This window comes from Cyclopterus lumpus, chromosome 9 (genome assembly GCF_009769545.1).
Source record: "Cyclopterus lumpus isolate fCycLum1 chromosome 9, fCycLum1.pri, whole genome shotgun sequence".
Lineage (NCBI taxonomy): Eukaryota > Metazoa > Chordata > Actinopteri > Perciformes > Cyclopteridae > Cyclopterus > Cyclopterus lumpus.
In genome coordinates, this window is record NC_046974.1 from 10,878,728 (window position 1) to 10,906,615 (window position 27,888).

General features: G+C 41.6%; 1 protein-coding gene across 1 annotated transcript; it reads left to right on the forward strand.

Moving 5' to 3' along the window:
* Positions 1 to 626: 626 nt before the first annotated feature.
* Positions 627 to 27,682, forward strand: rimbp2 (RIMS binding protein 2). The gene is made up of 21 exons (XM_034541881.1): positions 627 to 712; positions 2,782 to 2,886; positions 5,002 to 5,052; positions 8,096 to 8,300; positions 9,154 to 9,302; positions 9,872 to 9,951; positions 10,675 to 10,784; positions 10,864 to 10,999; positions 11,048 to 11,736; positions 14,817 to 14,968; positions 15,459 to 15,624; positions 15,823 to 16,124; positions 16,341 to 16,490; positions 16,981 to 17,142; positions 20,366 to 20,474; positions 22,435 to 22,610; positions 22,794 to 22,962; positions 23,491 to 23,594; positions 26,109 to 26,180; positions 26,653 to 26,787; positions 27,656 to 27,682. Exons 2-21 carry the CDS (start codon positions 2,785 to 2,787, stop codon positions 27,680 to 27,682), a joined length of 3,246 nt encoding a protein of 1,081 aa, XP_034397772.1. The 5' UTR covers positions 627 to 712; positions 2,782 to 2,784.
* The last annotated feature ends 206 nt before the right edge of the window (positions 27,683 to 27,888 follow it).

The window sequence follows — 27,888 nt, forward strand, 5'->3', positions numbered from 1 at the left end:
TTTACAATCTGTACACATACGACATCCCTGTCCCAGGACCTCACATCAGATCAGGAAAAACTCCCCAAAAATAACCTTCACAGGGAAAAAAATGATGTAGTGATGCACCACCAGAATGCAGAGAAAAATCAGACTTCAAGTTAGCTAACATCGAGATATATATATATATATATATATATATATATATATATATATATATATATATATATATATTAGTGTTTCAGTTCAGTAGAGAGATATCGGCTTTACAAAAGTTATTTGAGAAACTTTACAGGGTACCTTTAATTTCTCCATTCAGCAAAACCTTTAACTGCTTCTTATAAAGAGGAAAAAAAAGAGCAAATGTACACGATATCCACCCATTTACTCTATATCTATATACATCTACTCTATATCTAAAATAATGACCACACTCTTGTCTGCAAAGATAAACATAAACCTGCCAAGTATTAACAAGGCTAAAAATCAGTTTAGGTCAGTGTGAAAACCAAATACCAAACAGCCCGGTTTGACCCAAAGAAAATAAACTGTAGTACGGATGCACTCTCAAACTCAGTCTCTTTGCTCCTTGCTTGTTCTGTCCGCACAGGTGAAGTCTGAGTATGCCCAGCTCAAAGAGACCCTTGGTGCTGTGACGCAGGAGAGAGATTTAGCCCTGTGGGAGAGGAACAAGCTCCAAGGCAAACTGGAGAACCTAGAGCAGGTGCTCAAGGTGAGGATGCCAGCTCCAAGGGCAGACTTGACCGCACTGTCTCTCAGTACTGTGTGCATTTCTAGTCCTAGTAGTCCATCTATCCTAATTCAGGTGTTTTTATGGAGCCTATCGCCTTGCCAGTACCCCTTCTCCTACCTGCGCTACACTGCCTCCATCTGGTTATCTTCCGCTATACTGTCTAATGTCCCTGACATGTCTGTTGCCTTCCAGTGTCGTGTTTGGAGGTCTGACCGGGAGCTGTGAAAGAGTAGAAGCTTGGAGCAGTCTGCCTCCCTTTCCTTTCCTATTCCACCCTTTCAAGTTGTCCTACCCTCCCTGATCGGTCTATTCCCACCTTCCCTGTCCCTTCTCCCCCTGCTAGATTGTTCAGGTATCACTGCTATGTCCATCTGTTAGGGTATATTATGGAGCTAAATCCATACCAATAGTTTTGTTCATTTGAAAAAAAGATTTGAACCTGAAAATTCACTGAAAATTCAAGTTTTGGTCTTGAACATTGAAAAATTCAACAATGTATTTGAAATAAAAATAAGTGTATGAAAAGTTTTGTTGGTTTAAATATAATTTAGATTCAGTTCTGGTTTTTTTTCTTCGAATAAAATATATTTTATCATTTTTCAGTAGCATATTTTATATTTTCAACTTTCAGACTTTTGGCCGGGATGTGGCGTGGGGGCGTGGTTTCGCACTTCCACACACCACCTTGAACACAGCGTGATTCTGCGATGGCGTCTGCTCCACCCGGTCCGCCTGCTGGCTCCAGCGTATGGGGTCAGATCAGTCTGAAAAATGAAAAAATATATTTTATTCGAGAAAAAAAAACAGAACTGAATCTAAATTATATTTAAACCAACAAAACTTTTCATACACTTATTTTTATTTCGAATACATTGTTGAATTTTTCAATGTTCAAGACCAAAACTTGAATTTTCAGGTTAAAATCTTTTTTTCAAATGAACAAAACTATTGGCATGGATTTAGCTCCATATTATGTTGCAGTCCTATTCAATCTGAATGCTTTCTGTCCACCTCAGTGGCTGTGCTTATTTCTCCCTTTATCCGTGGGCCACTTACCAAACACACCAGCTCCACAACCACAGCAATGTGGAATGTGATTTTTTTGCATGAGGCAGGGCAAAGAGTTTGGCATTATGATGACGGGAGGACGAGGGGGAGGACGAGGAAATAGAGAGACTCCGTCAGCCTTCATGATGATAATGTCACCTAGAAGTTTGATGACATTACCTATCTTAGACCTTGATTTTTACTGGCATGAAAAAGTTATTTGCTTCTTTCACCTGACAGTATCGCAAGTATTCACATAAAGTGGAAGTAGTGATGTGACTGGATGACACAGGCATATTTATTGTGTTATGAAGAGCCTAGCATTAGGTCCCTTGTATTGTATGGCTTCTTTTGTTGTTATGGATGACCACGGATAAGTGAGCACGCTACAGAGTTTGCTCACCCTTTTCATGTAACGTAAAACCCTGCATTGATCATACAAAGACAACATAACTGTGGACAGCTTTTCAAACAGTACCAGTAGCCAGACTTCTGACAGGTATTGTGTTCTCTAAAGAGGGCAGCAAACCTCACTGTGGATTGATGTTAGTTTTCTTTTTGATCACACAGTAAAGCATCTTTAGTCCTCTTCCTTAAGCACCTTATGTGAACAATTTGATGTGATCTCTCCCGCAGATCATTTGATATAAACCGCTCTCACATGGCCTTTGCTGTGGCATAGTTTATGTCTTTCTTGTTTTTAAGGGTTTAAAGGTCAGCACACTGTTGTCCAGCTTCTGTATGACCGATGTGTGATATGTATGTGTGTGTGTGTGTGTGTGTGTGTGTGTGTGTGTGTGTGTGTGTGTGTGTGTGTGTGTGTGTGTGTATGCACATGTAACACCTTTGTTGTCTCTGTGTGTGGAGTCGAAGACTGGAGATGCATTTTGTGTTGGCTGAGTGCCGATGGGTTTTTAGTTCCACTAACAGCATCCCTCTCTATGCTCCCCCCCATACAATCCTCCCTCCCGGCTCTCCACCCCTGCACCCCCTGCGGACAGCATATGCGAGAGGCTGCAGAGCGGAGGCAGCAGCTAGAGTTGGAGCATGAGCAGGCCTTGGCTGTACTCAATGCAAAGCAGCAGGAGATTGAAGTTCTTCAGAAGGTAAGGGAGCGCAGGCTACTTACACTCACAGCACCAGAGCTTTGGGCTTTCTTGTTTGCTCAGCCTGGGCCTGTGTCATAAGTCAAAGAGCTTTTTGTTCCAACAAAGGTGAAAGTCAACTCAAAGACTGTAATAGAGAGAGCACAGCAAAGAGGCTGCAGCACTCACTTCTCTCAACATTTTCATCATTGGCATGACTAGAGCTCTCCCAGTGCATCCTCTCAACCCCATCCTTCAGCTGTCTATCTCTCTCCAAACCCTGAGTGCTCAACATTTCAGGAGCACTCCTCTTGTTTGTTGCAAGCAAGCAAATCAAACACTCAAAACCCAGAGTAGATTTGACACTTTTTAGGCTTGCTTAAACAAAAATGCTGGCCCGGGCCATTTGATGGTCGGGCCTCTGTGCACTGGAGCTGACTGTAAAGTCAAAGCAAGCATAGCAATGGTAGCGATGGCTGATACTTGTGAACGTGATAGGAATTGTCACGAATGGCTTCTCTAGAAACAGTGTGTACCCCTGTGTTGCTGTTGCTGCAATGTTTTTCTAACTTCACAGTCAGCCTTTCACAGGCAGACTTCTCAGCTTCTTTCTCTCATTAACAGAAGCTCATTACTGCCTTATCTTCCTTCAAACACTTGCTGCTCTTTGCATTCTCCTAAATTAATTGCCTGCAAAGTAGATTTATGAAATTGCAAAGTCCACAGATGCTCTTCATGTGGAACACAGATGTGGTGCATTTCTACACCGTTTAATGCTTCTATAATAGCCAAACTGCATCCCTCTTGATTGCACTATAGCCTCCTTAATTTATTATTGATTGAACATCATTTAAAATGTCTTTGTTAAAATTGCATACATTTGAACAGAGCCTAAGTCAAAGTCATTTTTACATCTCGGATGTAACTTCAGCAAACATACACTTGAGGCCAAGGTCGCACCTGCATTACATAATATTGTAGCAACAAATCATGTTTCAGTTGGAGTATGAGATAACTGGGATTACATTTTCAGGATGGTTTAAGTCAATGAGACTTCTCAAACTCGAATTGAATGTGGGCCAGTGGCCAGGTTGTTCTTGACTAGACGGGGCACTTGAACACCCTGTATTCCAGGAGAATGTTAGCTGTATGTGTGTAATGCAGGAAGCAGTCGCATTAAACTCCATTTTTCAAAAAGTCAGCTTCTCTTGAAATTGTCTATTTCTTTATATCAGCTTGTCTTTTAGAAAGAGGCATTAGGGGGGGGTGAAGTGTGCTTGTAAAGAGTCCTGTCGGGCATTAGGTCAAGTGCTGATGCTCCTATACTGCACATCATGTTGAGTCTTTGGCCTGCCAGTAACTTCCTGGAGTCGTTGCTAGTTGCATGATTTTCTTTAATTCTTTGGACAGAGGCAACATAGTCAGTCTTTATGCTTAGCTAAACTAAAGAGAGTGGTATCAAACTTCCAGCTCTATAGCTGGTGTTATAGCTGGATTAGGAGCCTTACTGGAAATTAAACGATTTCTATGATTTCTATATTAGAGAAAACTAGAAAACTAAAGATTTGTTTGTGGGCCAGATGTGGGCTGGATCCGGTACCCAAACTGGTAGTTTGACCTCAGGTTTAAATGCTCTCGGGCAAGTGGGCTTCACAGGTAAGTGCAGTAAACTGAATTACGAATGCTTCCTTGATACATTACTTATCTTGCATGCCTATAATTGTTTAATGTTGGCGTTGCATAACTCACGGTTTTGACAATGAAATATGATTTAGGAAAAAAAACAAGATATAGAAGGTGAAAATGGTGCGAGAAAAGCCACAATATATAGAGCTGATTGTGGGTAAGTGAGAATTGCCTGAATCAAGATTATTTTAAAGGGTTAAATGTGAGGTAAAAATACAAAGTGGAGGTAAGAGGCATCCTTCATCGTCGCCTCTCAAAGTGTTGACAGAGACGGTGGCTTTCTTTTCAAACATTTTCACCCAAATCGCCAGTGAATGAAAAGGTGTTTCCGTTTTGTCTGCAAAGGCCTTTCATTGGCGTTTTAAACTGAAACTTAATATAATATAATATAATATATATACTGCAATATAAATGAAGGTGAACTGAAACGCTGCACCCTGTATTTCCCAGGCTCAGGTTGAGGCAAAAAAGGAACATGAAGGCGCTGTCCATCTGTTAGAGGTGAGCGTCTGGACTCTGGGGGGGGATGACTGTGTGTTTATGTGGTTACTGCTGCAGGATAAGGGACTAGTCAGCCCCGAGGCAGACCTGTGTATACCTAGAGACATCTCTACAGACTCTTCTTGACCTCACTGAACCTTTATGCTCTTTTTTTTCTTCTTTTTTCTTATGTTTTAAGATATGAATCCTGGGCTGATAGATTTATTTTTATAATATTGTTAAATTGACCTGTGAGCTACACATTTAAACTTAATAAAGTTGTGTAAATAGCCTTTTTCAGTCAGGTAAATACATCGTAAACAGACAGGCATTATTTCATCTTCCTTTTAGCATTGTAATAAGGTTGATGCGTACAAGATGTGTACGAGTGATCACATGTGTAATTGTGTTTTATTTCTTTCCTACATCTCTTTTTACTAAATGGGTGTGTGTTTATGCTTATACAGAACCACTTGGACAGCATGCAGGTATTTCAGAATTGTTTTTTATTTATTTACTTAATATTCTTCGACATCTTTCCCAGTAAAGTCAATAGTAGCAGGTATGGTGATGAAACACCACATTACAAACACATGTATTCATCATGATCTAAGTTTTGTACTAATGATAAACACGATAAAATATACAAGTGGTACTCAAGAGGTACAGGGTAACATAAAGCATACATCAGTTCAGAACTAATCTGATGTGTGCTCTTTGCTTTTTGGTTTTCAGAAATATTCTTTTCTTGGGCTTTACTACCCACTCAGCTCTGTTTCACATTTCCCATCAAAGCAAACTCACAAGGGGAGAGCTATTTGAAAGTCTGGAACTTGACTGACAGCATAAACTGGAGGTCTTTCTGACTTGATCATAAAGAAAAATTCAGCAACACTTAACAATTGATGAAAAGATTCAGAATATGGATCGACTTCAATTAAAGAGGAATGCCTGGGGCCTCACTGACCGACCTCAATCCCACATAATCAAAGCCCATCAACACATTGAGGTGTGCAAATTTAACTTTATAAGACCAAACACGTGTTAGAAATGTGTGTTTAAATGTGAACAAAGAAAAATATCAGGCTACAATAAATGAATGGATAAACTAATTGAATTGGTAAACTATATTGCAAAAAAGTCTGGAAGTCTTTATGTATTGCAGATTTTTTCACCTATAGTTCATATATATTAGTCATTACATTTATGTATCTATGCATCCAGTAGATTTTAGCTTTCTTATTGTATAAGAATGTATTATTGTCAAAGGATCACATTGGCAAATAGTGAATGTGATCCTGTAGTTGTAGCATTGCATGTCTGTTAGTCAGCATGTGTTTTTAAAAACTATTTGCCATACAGCTGAGAAGTGTATGAAGCTATTACAACTAATGCTTTTGAAATAATAATAATAATAATATTTCACAACTGCAAGACTTCCTTCGTTGTCTAACAGCATGTTATATCCAGCAACAATCTGTGTGCATGAAATGGACTCTGCGTCAGGACATAGAGCATAGAAAGCATTGCAGGGGGCGCTGCTGTGTGTTGGGCAGAGCTAAAGAAATTCCATGGTGGCTTCAGTGTCCTCCAGAGCATCTGCACTTCAAATGGTTGTCAGTTTGAGATCGAAAAGTGATTTCTGATCAATCATTCAACTCCAGACCTCATGCTCTAGCACCTGGACTTTTCCTTATACCTGCCCACACAATCATGCTCAGTTTGTCAGTGTTAGTTTGTGCATTTAAGTTTCCTGCTCTTAAAGTATATATGGCTGATGTTATTTTATATATTTGTCATTGTCATCAACAAATCCCATGAAATGACCATTAACCGACAATATGCACTAACTTCCATACGTTGTCTGTGGCTTTCAGCCCGATGTCCAATTATTTACAATGAACATGGATATCTTTAAAACAAATATTCTGGATTGTCACAAATACATATTTAAATACGTTAAAAAAAAGAAGCACACTGTAGCTTTTAGCAAATATTAAATAACTCACACTTAACTATACTGCAGATTAATACACGTTGGCCTCTACTTATTATTTACAGCAGCAAAGATGTATTCAATTTGTGGGATTAACTTAAAGGACCGGTGTGTAGGATTTAGGTGTAAATGTAATATGATATTAATAACTATGTTTTCATTAGTTTAGGATGAGTTGTTAGTATTTACACATAAAGTAGGTCCTCTTTACAGATTACACCATGTTGCGCCACCATGTTGCGCCACCATGTTGCGCCACCATGTTTCTATCGCGGCCCAGAACGAACAAACCAAACACTGTCTCTTTTATGTTACTTGGAGGCCACCGTAGTTCTCTGACACGCTTGAAAAGGGAGCGGAGGGGTGTTCAGCTGGTAGCAATCCGCACCCTCGGAGCTAGATGTCATTACATTCTACATACTGCTCCTTTCAAATAAACCACAATGCCCATGTTGGTGATTATGATGGAACATGTCACCCATTGTAACAGTGGGGCTCATTGATGTGTTAGACAATAATGGAGCTCTATGACACAGAGGAATAAGACAATAGTTGTTAGTAGGACAACAATTGTTAGTTTTGGTCTTTAAAAGGGATTACTTGACAATAAAAAAATTAAAGAACATCTTCAGCCTCATCCTCTAAGACACTGTGCAGTTTGGGTGTGCATAAACTGTCTTGGCGCAAGACATTTTTTAAATTAGTATTATTACAATTAACTGTAGTTGTGCATGTGATCTTTATACTGTTTTTAGTGGGTCATTTAAAAAGGTTTTTCTCTGTAATGCCCAGTCCACTTGTTGTGAGTCGTAAATTCAATGTTATTCCTATTTGTGTGTAGACAGTAGACGTATAGCATCTTACGTACCTGCTCTACTGTGTGTATTCTAGTATTTCTGTGTGCAGAATGTTCAGTCCTGCATCCTCTGGTTTCCTTACTTCTTCTGTTGTTTTCCTATGTTTCCCATCCTTTCTCTCCTTGGCCCTGTCTGTCTGTCCTTCTTTCTGTCTGTCTCTCTCCATCTCACACTCCTTCTCTTGACGACTCTCCTCCTTCACCACAATCAGGCCAAAGTTCGCGAGCTGGAGGAAAAATGTCGCTCTCAGAGTGAGCAGTTCAACCTCCTCTCAAAAGAGCTGGAGAAGTTCCGGCTCCAGACTGGGAAGTTTGATATCCTCAGCGCTGACCCCTTAACTGTTTGTGAATCTCCTGGGTCGCCCAACAAAACCCTCTCACAGCTCCTTAATGGACTGGCTGCCCCCATAGGAAAAGGTATGTCTAAGTTCATTCTGCTGAGATCAAGTTATGGTTTTTACTTTGATATGTTTCATATTCATATATTAAGTATTTATTATCATATCATACAATAAGTGGCTGAAATCCCATTTTCGACCGAAGTTAATAAATTAAACTAAATTAATTTGGCACCGTGCCATTGAATAAATGTATCATTTCTGTCATGAGAGAGCTGCTGGCAAAAACTCCACACTGTATATACAGTGGAAAAGGAGTCTGTTCCCTCGCTTTGAGGTGAACACATCGAGGTGAACACATCGAGGTGAACACATCGTCTGAGAGGCTTCTGACTTAATTCGTAGTAAACAGAAACCGTTAATGAATTAATCAATCTTAGTGAGAATAGCCTCTGGCTGGCAAAACTTGCTCTCCGTTTGTTTTTGATTGCTTTTGTGAAGATTCAAATGTTTCCAATTGCAGAAGTATGTATCATACAACAAATCAAGTTTTTATTATTTTTTATACTTCATATTTTATTTAGGTGTTTTTACAGTTTGACAATAAATAATAATTTAATTTACATAATTCATTGTATTGTTATTTATCTTTGGAAACCGAAGAGTACGTTTAAAACACGTTTTAATACCTTTGAAAGGAGAGTGAGTAGATCATGTCATAGTACAATTACTGTTACTGTTTATTGGTCCTGCTTTGTGGTTTGGATTACATTTTAATACAGTGTAGATCATGTGTTTAGACAATGCCAGACACAATGTTAAAATGTTGTGTTACTTTTCTGTTTCTCTCTCTTTTGAGTCACACGTTTGATATTAGTTCTGTTGTATTGTGATGTGGAGATCTAATGAGAGAAGCTCTGTTTGTTACACAGGCAATGAGGCTCCAACAAGCAGATCCTTGATATCTGAGTTCATTCGTCCACTCCAGATCAGTGGAGACAAGCCAGAGCTCCTTTCTGTCAAGCCAACATTCCTCACTCGCGGTCGAGTCAGCAGCCCAGCACGGGCTTTCCTCCCTGAGGTATCTAATAGTGTGTATTTGTTTCCCATATGTTTTTTGCCTTAATGCATATTTCTCCATTTACACTTTGCTTGACATCTAACAAACTTGGCAAGACCATCTAAACATCCAAAATGACAATGTGGGGCTGCAAAGAGAAGAATCCCTAACTTAGATGCTATATTCTGCCCTGTTTTTTTCCAAATGAAAACTGGTTGTCAGGTATGTGAACTTCCACCAACAGCAAGAGACAATATTTAAAAGTGTCTCCTTAACAGCATTAAGTGAGCTCAACTCATCAATGTTAGATCTGTCGTTTCACCTTTGATGTCTTTAATAGCAGTTTGAAAAAATCTCGGTAAAAAGATGCAGCTTCAGTTTAGCAAAGACACCGGGATTGAGAGACACTGTTTTTTTGACACTCTCTGTAAACATTTATACTAAACTCAAATGAGGAAATTTGCTCTTTCCTCCATAAGATAGAAAATAATGTCAACGAAAAATGCTTGTTTTCTGAAAATGAGGTGAAAGGTGAAAACACAAAGAAGGAGAATTTGATGTTGAAAATATTTGTGTCTTTTTCACATTAGATGGACAAAGAGCTCAGCTCAACCACCAGGTCCAAACCGAGATTCACAGGGAAGGTTCGTCTTTGTATTGCTCGCTACAGGTACGTGCACACCAATACACAGTCATTTACTCCCTTCTTCACCATGTAGATTGTTTCACTTAAATAACTGAATTCGGACAAACATACAACCTCTTTCTGGAGTTTGTAATCAGATCAGTGCAGGATGAGACCCTTACTGTTGCCAACACGTTCTATAAAGTCATTTATAGTGCTTTAACTTTGGAAATACCTTTAGTGAGTTTCACTACATTTTAAGTGTTAACAGGAGCTTTGTACTCACATAATAAGCAACACTCAGAACAGTTGACTGTTCAAAAAAAAGGGTGATAACTAACACAAGCGAGGTGGCTGAATATCCTCTACATACCTCTGAACTGAACTGGTTGATCAGTGTAAACAAGTCATGGACACATCTTGCGGAGACTATTTGATTTCTCTCACAGAGCTTAAGGCTGTGGTCTTAAAGATGATTCAGTATTTCAGCACAAAAAATAATTGAAATCCTCAGAGCACAAATATGTGAAACAGGGCCAGAGCTTTCAACCCACACTGTCCTCAGCTCTCTCACATTTCTACAAAATAAAAACGGAATACATTGATAAAAAAAAATTATAATTTCAAAGCAGCACTTTTGTATGTAAACCACTCTAGTTATCTAATATGCATGTTTCCTTGACATGCATATTAGATAACTAGAGTGGTTTACATACAAAAGTTAATGATGTCTGCAGTTGAATTGTCCTTTTATGTTTTTCGCTGTAGTTACAATCCTTATGACGGGCCTAATGAGAATCCTGAGGCAGAGCTCCCACTGGTGGCAGGGAAGTATCTCTACGTTTACGGGACAATGGATGAAGATGGCTTTTATGAAGGTCTGACCTGCCTTGGTATTGTTTAATCCTCTATCCTTAATATCACCACAATACCAACTATCGTCTTTTTGTTTCTCAGGAGAGCTGCTGGATGGACAACGGGGACTCGTCCCGTCCAATTTTGTGGAATCTGTCCAAGATGAGGAGACACCCTCTGTCCAGCACAGGGAGACAGTAGCTAAAGAACCTGGCTACCTCAACCACAGTAGCCTGGGGCCTCAGAGACTGAAACTCGGCACAGGAACCAGAACAGGCATAAGCAGCCTGCTGTCTGACAGTAAACTAGACTGTATAAGCACCAGCAGCTTGGGCATGGACTTCCTGGGCTCCACAAGCAACGGGACAGGAACCTTGGATGTCAGCACTGACGAGGTCGGTGAAGACATTGTGCCTTATCCCCGCCGCATCAACCTGATTAAACAACTGGCCAAGAGTGTGATCATTGGCTGGGATCCTCCTGTGGTCCCACCGGGCTGGGGCTCCATCAGTGGCTACAATGTCTTGGTGGATAAGGAGTTGCGCATGAGTGTCCCCTACGGGGGCAGGACAAAGACTCTTCTTGAAAAGCTCAATCTTGCCACAAACACCTATCGTATCTCAGTGCAGAGCATCACTGACCGGGGCCTGTCGGACGACCTCCGGTGCACTCTGCTCGTGGGAAAGGATGTGGTGGTGGCACCTTACTACCTGCGGGTGGACAGCATCACGCAGCTCTCTGCTGAGCTCTCTTGGATGCCCAGCAACAGCAACTACAGTCACACCATATTCCTCAATGGTGCCGAGTACGATATGGTCAAGGCAGGGGGCTATAAGTACAAGTTCTTCAACCTGAAGCCCATGACCATTTACAAGGTGAAGGTTGTGGCACAGCCACATCAGGTGCCTTGGCAGCTTCCGATGGATCAAAGGGATAAGAGGGAAATCTCTGTGGAGTTCTGCACTCAGCCTGCAGGTCAGCCTCCAAAACAGTATTCACATTATTACTCTTATCTGTTCAGTAAAGCACATAAACGCAGGGACTTTTTTCTTTGTGCGGTATGGTTTTATTGTTTATGGCTGGACCTACTGGGATATTTTTAGCCACCCTAGGACAGCTTAAGGGATGGCAAAGTCCGTCTGTTGGTTGGTCTCTTGGTCCACTGCTTTTGTCCAGACTGGAATATTGCCAGTCGTACAGATAGTTCCCAGAGAGTGTATCCTAATGACTCTTAGGATGCCCTGACTTTTTCTCTAGCAACACAGTAAGGTTGAGGTGCGGCTGTGAGTCAGAGGTAGGTCAGACCGGCTCCTCCGGGGATTCAAAGTGTCCTTGGGCAAGGCATTGCACCCCAAATTGCTCCTGAAGGCTGTGTCATCAGTGTGTAAATGAGTTTAGATCCTGATGGGCAGGTGGCACTTTTATGCCATCTGCATTCTATGTACATCAGTGTATGAATGTGTGTGTGAATGAGTGAATGTACACATGTAGTGTGCAGCGCTTTGATTGGTTGGAAGGTACAGGAGTATTTATATGCGGGACTATTTACCTTTGACATTTGTGTTTGTTGTAAAGCAACTATTGAATGGACTGCGATGAAACATTCATACTCATCCTAAGGATAAGGACCAACTCTTACAAAACCACCTAATCACATTTCCATCAGTACAATTTGTTTAGTGGTAATGCGCAAATGTTAGCATGCACACAAAACTAAGCTATGATGTTTAAAACATAATTAAACATCATAGCTGCTTAACATCAGCATGTTAGCATGTTGACATTAAGTCAAAAGCAGTGCCCTACACACGTACAATCTGGAGGTGTGTTTTCGGGCTACCTGGCATTGCTTTTTAGCTCTTTTTAATACATGAGAAAAATACATAAATAAATATTATGCTCTTTAGCAGCGAAATGCTCGAGTTTGACGGGCAAGCTTAGTGTGCTGGGAAGGTAGCGTACACAATTGTGCCTGGAAACAAGAGAGCAATCAGACTGAACCAAAGTCTTGATTTTGTTAGTGTCTGCAAACGCAGCCAGTTTGTAAGTTTTGTGTAAAAAATGTATTTATGATAAAGGGGGTAACACCACCAATCTGATTCGTCTAGTCTAATATTCTCTTTCAAAGTCATCTGGTATCTCAACATGAAAAATAATTTAAATCTAATGCATCAATCTATTTATTTACTCAGCCACACATTTCAAGCCTATTACATTTACAAACTTGACAAACATCTCAACGATTTTAATTTTTCCCGAGCCAGCTCCAGGATTTGTGTGTGTACTCCTGCTATAAGTCGCACGTATGGAGGAAACACAACAATAACAAACAAAAAATGCAATGTGAAAACATTAAAGAAGCACTGAATGGAGCTTTAAAAACACTGGAAACTGTATCTTTAGAAGCCAAATTAATGACTTCTTCTCCAATGAGACCCGAAGATGCTTCGCTGTTGCCAGTAATAAGTCAGGTCTCACAGCCTGACTGTCTATAGCTACGGGATCTTTGAAAGTGAGAATGTCATTGTCTCCGCAGCCAGCTACATTTATAGCATTTTTTTGTGTATTAATACTGTGTGGTTAGCCACATGTGGGTGCAGATCAAATATAGTTCAGTCATATTTATATTGTTATGACTAAATGCTCAGAGGAATGGAAGTGTGATCATTTAACCTTGAGTCAACATGGAAACTGAAGGATAACCCACATTTTGAATATTGACATCGTTCAGAACACAAGAGACAAACCAGACATAACAGAGAGAAAATTAAGTCAAGCAATTAAAAGAAAAAAGGCTGACAGGGAGTGGATTAAGGAGGATACAGAGGTAGTGAGGGAGAAAGAGAGGAGAGGACAGGGAGTAGGGAGTAGGGTTGAAGTTTGAATCAACATTTTCTGTTGGCAGCTGACGAGCTAACATGCTGCGAGTTCATTAAATAATCCATCTATTGAACATGTTAATTAGAAGCGTCTGAAACAGTGTTAGTATCGGTGGTGAACAACTGCTGTCAATTCGAAGAACATTGTCTGAAGGAACTATATTAGGCTCTCACACTCGGCATGGGTTCTCCAAACAACTTCATTACTTCTTAGTGATACAACATTTCTATTATTATTAGTCACACAGAGCAGCCTCCAATTCCCTGCCTACAAATTAGTGTCCGCTGTTTGTGTCCAGCATTAATGAAAGTGGCTCCAATGAAATATTAATTGATACACTCGCTTCAGCTCTCAGAGGAGCTCGTTGTTTATGACAGTTTGAAAATGACAAGAGGAAATGAAATCTCCAAACAGCCGCTGCTGCTGTTCCAAGGCTCTGTGTGTGTGTTTGCCTGCTGACAGTCATTGTAGTAATGTGATCAAGATTGTGTTGATGGAGATTCTCGGACAAACAAACAGTTGCACGTTGCAGCTCGGAGATACTGCTGACTGCATCTGCTCCCTCTCTCTCGCTGTGTGACTGCAGGGGAGCAGCACTGCACAGATGGGAATGTTGTTTAGTATGCAAGCAGCACTGACACATTGTGGAAATAGCAAACTGTGTTGTTTTTTTTGATGCTCCATAGAATATTGTCAGTGAGAATCTGGCAACAGGATATTGCGGCACATACACTGATGGTCGCATGTTAGCAAACTTTGCTTTTTCTGCCAATGTAACGCATGTAACGTGTACGCATATGAATGAATCTGGGCTCACACATCACAGAGACATAACACCAGACATAAATATCACAGAATCCTTCTAATAATAATATATCATACTGTCACTGGCTCAGTTTATCACAGCACATATCAACTCTTCGTTTCATTGAAATCAAAAATACCTACTCAGATTTGTATTTGTTTAATACAATTATTGGTAATGCCATGAGGCTGTAGGCTGTATACAGTCCTTTAGATGTAAGACATACAATACAAGAATACCACTGTGAAATGCTACTGGGGGAAGCACTGAGGTCAGCACAATATGTTTTGATCAACAGAAATGGTTCTGCCTCTGTTGAGCTGTCTTTTTTTTTTTTCTCCTTATCCAGTGTGTGTGTTGTGCTCCCCAGGGCCCCCTCTCCCTCCCCAGGAGGTGCAGGTCCAGTGTGGTCAGACGCAGGGGGTCCTGCAAGTCAGATGGAAGCCGCCACCTCTGACGTCTTCGGGAACTTCAAACGGGGCCAGTGTGATTGGCTATGCCGTTTGCACAAAGGGACAAAAGGTAACAAATGGCGGAAGTCATTTTTTTGGGTCAATACAAGTCTTCGAAAAGGTTTTGCCTTACTTAACGACGACTTCTATAAGTAGTGCTCTATTGCCATCTACTGGAGAAATTATATAATGCTCATCACCAGCTCATCATAGGACAGACATCACTTTAGATATAACTTCAAAAAAAGAGAGCTGACATAGGCTTCATGGTGCTGCACCAGAATAAAATACCCTTTCCACAGGCAGCTAATTTGTTTCTGTATGTGAGCAAAATGTATACAAAATCTGCTTCCTGGATGGAAAGAAAATGTGTCTTTTGAGGATTTTTAATAATCAGGTATTTCTCTTCAGCCAACAGGTATGAGAGCTAGAAAGGCATGTAGTTAGTTTGTATGATCGTAGGATTTCAGAATATGTACATTTATGTGTGTGCTGACATTTTTAATTGCCCTTTGGTTAAAAAAAAAAAAAAAAACTCTCTGGTTCCCATGTGAATACAGATAGCAGAGGTCTTATACCCCACAGCAGACTATGTGACCGTGGAGTTAAACAGGATTCAGGGTCTGGAGGCCAGGGAAATCATTGTAAGGACGTTATCAACACAAGGAGAGTCCCAAGACTCGCCCGTGGCCATCATCCCGAACAATCTATTGGGCTCTCCACGCCTATCCCAACGAACCACTGCACCTTCCCACCATATGGCCCACCCACAGTCCCATCCGGTACACTCACAAATCCATCCTCCTTACCCGTCAACGTACCCACCGAATCATCCTCAGCCCCATGTGCAGCCTCTGCCTCACGCCCAGCCACACACACTGCCCCACGCACCGCCTCACTCACAGCCCGTGTGCCAACCCCCTACTCATCCTCAGCCTCATTTCCAGAGCCACCCCATGCCCAAGTCCGAACCCTTAGTAAGTGCCAGAGAGCCAGAAACCAAAGAGCATGAGGTGGGACTTCGGACAGCCCAGCTCTGGGAGCGATCCCCCTCTCCGCTTCCTCCCATGCGTGGACCCAACTTGGAGCCGCCGCACTTCCAGCCACGGCGATCGCCCTCTCCTCAGAGGATCCTACCCCAGCCTCAGGGAGCCCCCATCCCCAACACCATCGCCAAGGCCATGGCCAGGGAAGCTGCCCAGAGAGTGTTTGCCGAGGGCAACCGGGTGAGTTAACTTGTTTCCGAAATACAGCCTGCTTTAAAAGCCATTTACACAACAATTAGTATTGGTCAGTTAGAGCTGCATGTCTCTTGTAAATGATTAGGAAACTGTATTAGCAAAAAGTGGACAAATCAAAAGAAAAAAAACTGATGCGTAAGAATGTTATACAAACTTATTTTTTCAATCTTTTTTCATTCTAAATAACATTTGTTTTATCAGGTTGAGAAAAGGAATATCTTCAGTGAGGGAGGTAACACCTTGCATCCACTCAACTCTGACGAGGAGGAGGATGGCTACGACTCTCCTCATGCGAGGAGGAGAGGAGCCTCGGTGGATGAATTCCTGAGAGGCTCAGAGTTGGGCAGACAGGTACTTTACAGAAAACAAAGCAAGCTGTGCTCAGACAAGCGGGGAATGTGTATCAAACATGGATTCATTACCTTCATCATGGAGGCAAAACCATATTGAATGAAAAGAAAGAAATAATAAAAAAACAAAAAATGATTTTAATCCAACACACACAGCTTTATGAACACCACGCTCTGGCTTTGATCGGAAATAAACTAATAGCTGTCGGCTTTTATTAAAGTGCAAATATTAAAAGCTAAAGGAAATTCTGTATTTTTGGCCAATTAGAGTTTTTAGCTGCTTCAGCACTTGTATGGAGGTGTCCAAGTCTCGAGGTGACTTCACTGGTGCTTATCAGCAATTGCTGTGGTATTCTCTAATAGGAACGAATAGGGACAACATAATCCAGCACCAAAGATATCACCAAAATAAAAAGATAAGAATATAAAACATTGAACTTGTTGATCTTTATCTAATAATCTCTCTTTCTCTCTCTCTGGTTTCCCCTTAGCACCACCATCATCACTACAGCCACAGTGAGGAGTACCAAACAGAGAGCAGCCGTGGTTCGGACCTGTCCGACATAATGGAGGAGGATGAAGAAGATCTTTACTCTGAGATGCAACTGGAAGAGGGCCGTAGACGCAGCATCAACTCTCACAACACTCTTAAGGTACATATTGCACACCTTCATTCTGTAGTGGCCAGAGGTTTAGGGTGAGGGGGGAGGTTTGCGGGTCGTGCCAACCACAGAGGGACCCGCTCTCTCTCACAGGCTCTACAACCAGGCCCGTCGTGGCTTTGCCTGGCTGAGCTCCCCTGCCTTGTTTTAGCCTGCTCCTAGACCCGCCCCCTGCAGCACTGCATTAGTCAATCAAGGTTGAGCCCACGGGAATGCCTGTGTGTACGCCGCATGCTCAAGTGTTAAAGTCAAATGTTAGAATGTGATTTTGAAGTGCACATTTTAATATACTGTACTGTATCAAAGGGTCATGGCATATCAAGCGCACATGGGAATCTCATTTAAGTGAGTACTTAAATGGAAATATTCACACTTGTTTATGTCTGTCATGTCCAAATGTTTAATTTTTCTATTGAAATTGTAAATGTTAACATTGTCTGTACATGATCCTGTCTTAATTTGGTCTGTCAGTGGGGATGTGTGGCTGTAAAGGCAGTCTGCCATCATGTTATGAGAGTGAGGGGTGCTTTAGTGGCTGATTGGTCCTTTGTTATTAAAGTAGACCTGCTTCCAGAAGTCAATACAAAATCATTGCACATTTGGGAAGGTTATCCCTGCGTAAATGCGTATAGTGTTGTTCATGATGAGTAGTCATTAGTGTATTAACTCTTTAAATACACCAATGCTGCATCTCCTTTTTGTCATCACCATCTATTTGTAAATCACTGTTGCACATTATCTACCACCCTTTTATTTCTGTAAACACATTATTTTAAAATATGTAAAGTTATGATTTATAAATATGAATTTGAGCTAGATATTGGTAAAGGAATAGTAGTAAGATGAATGGTGAAATGTGCTTGTTTTCTGTTTTTCGGTAAGCACACTGAAGGAAGTGCTGTATGTTTCACTACATTTGAAATTGTCACTAAAAATGTGTCCTCACATAGTGTGTCCTCAGCAGCTGATTATTTCACTCATTCGGCTTCATTTGGTTATTTTTTTATTTTTTTTAAGAAGTTTGAATTCATTTCATGCATATTGATGTGTTCATGTAACTCTCACCCGTGTCTCTAAGCCCGTTTACTTTTTTTGTTTGGATATTTCCAATTTCTCACAGGTGAAATTCCCTTTTCCACATTGAACCTGTGTGCCCAGTTTATCAGCTATCACTCCACATTTGAGCCTTCTCAGATTCCTGTTCAGAGCATGCCATTTTCTCCTCACGGAATGAGACTGCATGTCTTACTACATTGCCACAAATAACTAATTCTGTCTTTATTTTGTCTTTTCCCCCCCATTTGTCCTATTCACATTCTGTGTTGTTTCCTGCCTGTTCTAAAACCTCCGAAAAACCATTCAACCCTCACAAAAATCTAAACTGAACCTCTTGAATTGAACTTACTAACTGAAATTTGAAATTGTGGAACCTTGCCTCCTGGTCACGACTGAAGGCGTATTACAAGCGTCAGGACTTAGCCGAGGAAAGAGACTGCTGGGACCTCCAGCGGGAGGTGGTGAAGCAGAAGTCGCTCCGCAGCAAGCGTCTTCACAGCATCCCCGAGGTGGCTGAGGAAGAGTCGGACTGCGTGGACGGCATGGGCCAGCGCCTGTGCTTTGAAGAGGGCGGGCGGCCCGGAACGCCACACACTCAGCGAAGGATGTACCCGCAGCACAACCATCTCTCCCAAAGCAAGAACTCTCGCCCCCTGCAGCGCCAGCGCTCCTCCCCTCGATTCACCGACAGCCGCTACAACGCAGACGACCGCAGCCTGGTACGACCCAACCGCCAGAACACCAAGAGTCCTGACAGTGGGTTAGACTGCGGCAGCGAGGAGGAAGGCTCTCTGGGCCGTGGGTATCGAGGGTACTACTCTCATGGGAGCCCCGTGCGGGGGCCCGTTCACATCATCCACTGTGAAGGCCCGGTAGAAAGGCGGGCGCTGGCAATGGGCCGTAAAAGAACTCTGACCCGCCAGTGCAGCATGGAGGAGGAGTTCTCTGCAGCCAAGTCGGTACACACGGGTGACTTTAGGAACAGGGAGCACTTTGGGCCTAGTCGGGAGGCCGAGCCACGAAACTACTCCAGGGAAGGGGCTCTGAGCGAGGGCAGGCTGAACGAGCTGGACAGGGTCTATTACAGCCCCCACAGGGAGGCTAGGGTCCAGTCTTTGTCCAGGCTCAACCGGGACCAGCCGCTGGTGTGTGATTCAGACTTTCTGCTGTACTATTCATCAGCAAGCTGCAGCCATTCTGTTTTCTAAATGTGGTCTGTTTTTTCTTTATGATTACCCCCCTTTCCTTTCTTTCATTTTGCATTTTGTTTTTCATTTTATGAAAAGTTCTCATATGTTCATGGTTGGTCTGATTCTATGTTTCATTTTGAGTGAGTTGCTTGTATGTCAGGTGGTATTAAAGTAAAGCTTTCAGTTACCTAAAGGCCATTTAACTAAGTTTTGACTTATCATGTCTTTGAGGGGAACGGTTCCATTTCAAGGAAAGTCTGTGCATTGAATGGGGAAGCGCTTCTCCCTTCGTTTCTTCCCCTGCCTTCTCTCAGCTGCTGGCTTCATCTGTTACTCTCCATGACTCACCCTCCATATGGCTCCACCTTGTGCTTGAAGCATCTCCTGCCTCTCATTGCTTCATATACAAAATAAAGCTAGATCGAGCCTTCAACCCATCTCTTACTTGTCTCTTCCACTTGTTTCGGCAAAAACTTTTCTTCTTCATCATAATTTTTCATAGATTAAATGTTTTGATTGTTGTAATACACAGCCCCAGGCTGAAGCTATAATGGCTCTGCTCATCGGAATATCTTATTTATTTTTTAACATAATCACAGGCCACTTCCTCTCACCCACTCTCTCTATTTATTCATCATTTTCATCTTTTGTGCTGCCATTTGCTTTCTTTTCCCATCAAGGAGCTGACATGCACAGAACAAAACAAACCAAACAAATGGTCTTTAGCTAAACATCTGACCCCCAGTCCATGTTGTTGTGTTGGGGGTTGATTTGATTTACTTGTTTTATGGATTCATTTAAATATTATTTTGCCCCCCTAAGGACAAATGGAAGTCAAATCATTTGCTCTTATGGTTTTTTTTAGTTGTTTTAACAGGATTGTGGGATTTAAAAAAAATGTTTGCTTATCTTCACAATGCAGACGATTTGTTGTTCTAACCTTGTGTCTTTTGTTTTTTACTCTCAAGATCATTGGGAACTCACAATCTTATGGAAATGCTGATCGTCTGGACCACTCGGGGAGGAGGCCGGTTCACATCGGCAACCCCCCTCAGCAACGGCCAATCCCATCCATTGGTTAGTGAGGTCACCACACGAGGAGACGCGTCATCCCCACCTGCAGGGCCACTGATGTTTGTGCTATTTATACCATGTGTTTCCCTTACCCATGTGAGCCTAGCTATAGTATACATCTCTCCCATAGAGCTTTAACAACCACGTAGACTTTTATTTTGTGGGGTGTTTTCCACCCTGCAGCTGTCCATCCTCACAAGCCGGATTTGCTAAATGTTCACATGCAGTTTTACAGGAAAGTTATCCCAGATGAACTCCCTATGCCTGTGTTTACTGTGGGTTAACATGTTTACATGACCACCCAATTTGACCTCCCCGCAACAGTGCAAGCATTGCTGTTTTACACCCAGTGACTCCAGAGTGAAACCTGTTGCCCTGTACACTCCCCACCTCAGGGCAACTTCATCATCCTACTGTCTTAGCATGAGTGAATGGGCCATGGGGTAGCGCAGAGAGAGAGAGAGTGAGTGTGTGTGTGTGTGTGTGTGTGTGTGTGTGTGTGTGTCTGTGGGATCTCTGACCGTAACGTTGTGATTGGTGTTTTCTGTAGAGATCACCATGGACAGTAACAGTGAGGGGAGTGAGGGGAACCCCTCACCCATCAAGAAGGATGTTTACTATGGCAGTGTAGCTCGGCGCAGGATATGGCGATCTATGTCCTCAGAGGATCAATATGGTATGTGGTGCAGCTGACTATGATAATTCACCTTGACAATGCCAGAAAAGGCCAAGAATCTTTCTTAAACATGCAGTGATATGGCGGTCTTTTGTTCTGTGCTGGACAGTTAGCTGCTTTGTTTAAGCTTAGCTGAATAAAGCTGACCAGGGATCACAAGACTGGCCACTTTTCCTGTTTTTCGGAGAATGAAAATCCCTTCCCTGTATGTACTCCTACAATCCCAAAAAAACCCAACTCACTCTTACTCTTCCCATTCACCTACCATATCCACACTAACTTAGCCTGCCCTCCTCTTTCCCTTCTCCTCCCGCCTTCTTGAGCTAGTAGCCCGTTTGCTTTAATTTTGCATGATCTGTTTACAATACAGTGAGAAGGAAAGACTGTCTTGTTGGTCTAACTCGGTTGCACATTCATCAACTCTGCTACCATCAAAGTCAAACAGGTTTTACGCCATTGAAGCACATTTGACATCTTTCAAAAATCACTTTTTGTTACTTAGTGAGTGTTGGTTGCAATCTCTCTGAGGCATCATTCAGAATTACAATCTGCCATTGAAAAATTTTACATGGAGATCCATGAGATGCATGGGGAACTGATATCAGGTCCCATCCCTTCCCCCTCACTGATATCTGCACTGCCAGGAACTGCTGGGGCATTTGCTGTGTTATCTCCTTTGGGAACGTGCCTCCTTTGCCCTTTTTCGCTGCACATTGTTTCCAGATGTGGCCTAAAAGCATGACCGTACACCTGCATTTGATGTAGGAATGCTCTCATCATGTCCACTCATAGGAAAGCATGCATGTTAATCAGCCTCTGCGAGATAAGGCAGTGAAACAGCAATGAACAATAGTGCAGTGTTACTTGTGTCCTCTTGGTGCGCACAGTCATTCAGTTTCCCTTGCACCCCAAAAACTGCTTGACATGTGTTTCCTGTCTGTGCTGTGTTGTACTGTGCTGATGATGTTTAGAGACTGTCACGCCAGCAAGCAGAGATGTGTGAACGAAGAACCCTGATGTGCTCCGATTGTGCCACGCCTTTTTGGTAAAAGCATCCTTTGCTTTTGGTCTGTGAACACAACAGGAGTACCGTTTTCAAAGTGAAAGAGATTAAAACTAAAAGCATACTTATCGTATTTGATCTTTGGCTCTTTGTTCACACATGCATCTCATCGCCCTCTCCCTTGTCAGCTCTAACAAAGAGACATCTTCTGCTCTCATTGCCTCTACAGCCAGCGTGGCTGTATAAGGCTGGTAGTAGCAGCAGAGGCCTCCTCTATGTTTCAGACGGCTTTGGCGGTCGCAGGCGGGGACGGCGCTCCCCGGATTACTATGAGGAGTCAGAGCCGGAGGAGATGACCCGTGTGTTCGTGGCTCTGTTTGACTATGACCCCATGTCCATGTCTCCAAACCCTGATGCTGCTGATGAGGAGCTGCCATTCAAGGAGGGCCAGATCATCAAGGTGCTGGCCTACAGATGATTGTTTCATACCTAAAATAAAGTCTTTCTTTAAACACCTAACAGTCTAGTCCCTTAAATGTTGCCTTTAGAATTACATGTAGATAGTAGTAATCTTTGTCAACCCTAGTTGCAGGAATTATGGTATCTGTCTTTGTTTTTGACAACACTTTGTTGGTTTCTTTAGGTCTTTGGGAATAAAGACACAGATGGCTTCTACAGGGCAAAGGTCCGTGATCGAGTAGGTCTGATCCCCTGTAACATGGTGTCTGAGATCCAAACAGAGGATGACGACATGATGGACCAGCTCCTAAAACAGGGCTTCCTGCCACTCAACACTCCTGTGGAGAAGTTAGGTGAGGCATAATTTTACTTCAGGACCACTTTGTTTTAACTTTGCCTTTATACCCTCTGTGTTTATATCACCAACGTAATGCTCTATTGAACTATCTTATACTGATGCATTTGTCCTTTTCTATACTCTTCCCACTTAATTGTTTTTCTGCTTTCCTGTAAAGTGAACTGTGACCGTTTCAAAGATGGCCGCTCAATAAATCGCAGGTCCAGAAAGTCCAAGAGAGGTCTGTGTCCAGTGAGATGCTCTTCTGCTTCATCTATACTGTTTTCTTTCCACTTCCTACCATCCTTATTCATCTGTGAACTGCTTTTAGCTAATTCCCACTGTATTTGCTGCCGTTAAGCTTTCCCTAACTATGAACATAGGAATAGTTTACTTTGCACACCAGATGATCAGATTGGAAAGTTTGTTGGACTTTCAATGCTATTGTGTATCGTCACAGGTCATCACATCCATAAAAAAAGTTTTTACAGCAGTACCACCAAGTAATCTTTTTTCTGTCTGTTATTATGTTTCCTATCCATAGAGCGGAACAGGCGGAGCGGTCGTCAACATCCAATGTCAACACGGAGAATGGTGGCTCTGTACGACTACGACCCCCGAGAGAGCTCCCCTAACGTTGATGTAGAGGTACTGTCCTGCTGTGGCTCCAGCTATTCACTTTGTCATGTTCATCCTGTCACCACCATCATGTTAAAAAATGCATAATAACTGTGTAAAAATGTGATATTTGAGGTGCACAGGCACAAAGATGAGATTTTATGTTTTGTCAACTCAGAATTTAAAGGTATAGTTTGCCATTTTTAAATAGGCCTTTTCAGTATAGTGCTTAGAATATTGCTATCACTCTTGTGTCTATCCATTTAACATAAATCTACAAAGGACGCTTAGCGTCGAGACTGGAGCAGGGGCGAACAGTCTGGCTCTGTCAAAAGTTTAATAAATATGCCTACCAGCATGTATAAAGCACACTTAATAACAATTTACAACTTTTTGTTTAATCCAACATTTTAATGGCCAAAAACCCAAATGTGAAAATGACAAATTGTAGTTTTAAGAGGGTTATGGACTGAGCTAAGCTAGCAGTTTACAACTACTTCCAGTCGTGATGCTAAGTGTAGCTAATCAGCTGCTGACTAACTTTATGACGGACATGAGAGTGGTACCTCCCTACATATCTCATGACAAGATAACAAATAAGGCAACCAAAATCTCTAAAGCTCACTATTTAAGCTGAAATACTTGGCACCTACACCAGGGACAAAGTGCAAAAACTCCTATCTGCAAAATGATCCAGGAAAAGTGGGGGGAACCTCCCATCTGCACTGTTTTTTTTTTCTTTTGGTATTTTGTATCCTTAACAATTATTTGTTTGGTATTCTCAAAAAAGTGAATTCAATGGTCATCAATATATTGTATAAAATTGTGTTTTATATTAAACTGAGTTTAGTGCCATGTTATTGTGCATTCAATACTAAGATATTCAAATAATACACAGGTATTACTCATATATTCATGTTTTTTTAATATGAAATATATAATAGAAATATATGAACAATTGTCCAATTCAACATAAGGTTCGCGGACCCCTGAACTACACGGTACGGTACTTGCCCCTAGCCAAGTCTGGCACCCTGCTTTTTTTACAAGCCATTTTTTTTCAGTTTCAGTTTTTGTAGAGATCAACATGTTAATCAGTGAGCTTCCGAGGTGCGGATAGGCATATATGGTTGCCTTCAGAAAGACCCTGGTTCAGTTTCCTTCAGTCTTTATGTCATGCTAAGCTAACCATCTCCTAGCTGCAGCCTAAAGCCAGTGGTATTGACTGATTGTATAACTCTTGGCAAGATGTCAAACTATTCCTTTAAGTGTGATTCAGGGAATGAGGCCCTTTTTCACAGCTACGTTGACTTGTCATTGCAGGGTAAACACAGGTGTTATCAAACCATTAATTGTGATTGTTAAAAGAGCCTAGTCTAGTACTTATGCTACTGAGGTTTTTTTCCCCTTTGATTGATCTGACTGACGTGCTCTTGTTCAGCCTCCACCTGCGCGTTCTTTTCGCTTCGCTGACATCACCCATGGACCCATTTGAGTATGTATAAATATATTGTGTTTATTCTCTTTGCCGAGGTATGCCAAGAAATCGGTGGAAACAGCCAACACTCGTAATCCCAGAGTGGTCAAAACCGTTTGCCCTTTCCGGGGTCCAACACCTGCCGTCAATCATGATCCGATTGACCATATAGGCAAGCACAGGACCACAGAACAGCGCCACCCAGTGTACATATATAGTTACATTTTCATTACCACATTTGGCTCTTACAGTGGTGTTTAGTTGGGCCAGGTATTGTACATGCTGGCACTGGATTGGCTGTGATACATTAAACAGAATGGGACCATAATGAATCTGATGATATACACCTGTGTTTACCTCGCTCCGACTTGTCAAAATGGTTGCTGTGAAAAGAGCCTATATTTACAAAGGTGAGGTTGAATGAGGAGTTACAGTTAGCATTGTGTAAGCTAGGACTGAATTACTTTCCCGTGCTGTTTTTTTTACCCCACCTCCCCGTTCACTTATTCTCACCTTTCTATTGGCACTGCCACCGACACAGTATGAGGGCAACAGACTGAATGAGGAGGTGAGTGAGGGCGAGGAGGGTACGGTAATGTCTGCTATGTGTGTGTTCCCCGTTTGTTGGAGTGCAAACGAGGAGGTGGGCTTCAGATGGCGGGCCATTGCCCTCTGTCCCCGGTGATCATGAATACAGCCCCTCATGCATTGCCTGAGCCAGCATCTCCCCTCCTCGGTTTGGTCTTTCCTGTCAACCTGTCTCATTCCTACATGCACTATGTTTGGTTTGTGTGTCATGTAGGACAGATGTGCACAGTGTGTTGCAATCCTGTCTTCAAAGTTCCAACATTTGATGCATTTACAGTTGCAACAGTCCGTCCACTGAGACTGAATTGAAACTCGTGTTTAAGATGCATCACATTTATTTGGAGAAGGATTTCAAACTCATCCAACCCCAGTACATTTGATGTTTTGGAAAGTCCTCTGCACACTTATACTGCTGTAAACAACAGAAACATGTTGCACAACAAGCCAAATGTATTTCAAAGATATTTCTTCTTTGACAGGCTGAACTGACTTTCTGTGCCGGTGATGTCATCACAGTTTTTGGTGAAATAGATGAAGATGGTTTTTATTATGTGAGTATTAAACATTTCTATTTCCATGTCTGTTGAACATCAGCTCATGTGATATTGTTGCATTTATAGCAATGCATCATGTCTATAACAGAACAAATAATATTATATAAGAAATAATTATAACTGGTGGTAATAACTAAACCTACACAAATACAAAAATAAAGGCTATTTGTATTGTTAAATTACACAGGAGACTGCCATGCTTCTATTTTGAGGAAGCAAATGTTATGTGACTCACATTTAAAGAAGATTTAGAGCACAAGCTAACTGCATTGGAACATATCTGGTTCTTTGATACAAGCTTGTGTCCATGAAGACTTTGTGTCAGCAGTTTCAATCTCACAACTTTATTGCAGCTTTAATTTGAAACTTCTATACACCTCCTCAAAGTATGGGGAGAAACTGTTCAACTATAGCGTACCATTTAAAGTGTTACACAGCAGAGGTCTCACTGTCCTTGTTTACTCCTCAGGGCGAGCTCAATGGACACAAGGGACTTGTTCCTTCCAACTTTCTAGAAGAAGTGCCTGATGATGTAGAGGTTTTTCTCACTGACTCACCATCTCGATACCCCCAGGACACTCCTGCACGGATAAAGACCAAAAGGGTACATGCTCCTTCGCAGTACTAGCCCCCTCCCATTAATTTACTCTGGTCGGTTCCTTCTATCTCCTTTAGTACCGTGTCTGTGCGTATGTGCGTGTCTCATTGCAGTACGATGGGATTTCTGACTTTGGAGCATTACACTGTAAATAAATAGATGTCCAAGATCTATGAAAAAAATAAAACTTTAAGACTAATACTTGACAGAGGTACTTTTATTTTCCATGTTTACTGCTGTGAAAGGGGGGAAGTTCTGCATTGCATAATACATGGATTTATTGTATTCATAAAGCATTCTCGATGATAGTAAAGTGGAGGGGGAAACGCTCCTGTGACTTTTTACTTGTTCTGTAATGTCTTGAAAAAACAGCAGTTAACACTTTTTGCACATGTATATTTAGCATTCTAACAGATGCTTTATGAATATATTCTGTGTTTGATCTCAAATAATTTCTAATAGAGTAAATAGTTTTGTTGTACTCAAAGATGATCTATGTAGTCTGTAGCTCAGCATGTTCTATAGTCCAGATGCATGAATTCTTGAACATTTTATATAAAAAGTCTAGTGTAGTACAACTTTTGTATCTGCTCCTGAACGCCTTGTTTTGTATATTGCTTTCTTGTAAAGTAGCACGCAAAGGTCACTGAGCCTATGTTGCCATCAGAGAATAATTTCAGAAGTAATTATTTACTAAATGTAAATATGTTATTTTGTGTTTAACAAATAATGCAATTGTTGAAATATTAATAGGTGTCATCCGATATTTTCTTTCCCTGTGGTCTAATTTGCCATTGTCACAGTGCAAACTATTGAAATGCCATCACCATATATTTTTTTTTCATTTCTTTTCGTCACCGGCTTGGCCAAACAGAAGAAGAGTGTTCATTTCACACCTTAAAGGCTCTGTTTCCGTCACGTAAGTGAGCAACTGAGGATACCAAGATTACGCCCCCCTTGTCTAATGCAAATGACATGGGTATCCTTAGGTTCTGGTATGCAACATGTATACTTTATATGACCTTCCTTTAGTGCTGCTATGCCTTTAGGTAGTTTTAGGATTCCTCTTTATCTCACCAAAACCCTCATTAATGTTTGTTGTTAGCT

Bases quoted from the DNA above. Each gene is read 5' to 3' on its own strand.
- rimbp2 (XM_034541881.1), top strand. From the start codon at position 2,785: ATGCGAGAGGCTGCAGAGCGGAGGCAGCAGCTAGAGTTGGAGCATGAG. The intron at 16,491-16,980 runs GTACTTTACAGA...GTTTCCCCTTAG, and splicing joins GCTCAGAGTTGGGCAGACAG to CACCACCATCATCACTACAG. The intron at 17,143-20,365 runs GTACATATTGCA...TTTACTCTCAAG, and splicing joins ACTCTCACAACACTCTTAAG to ATCATTGGGAACTCACAATC.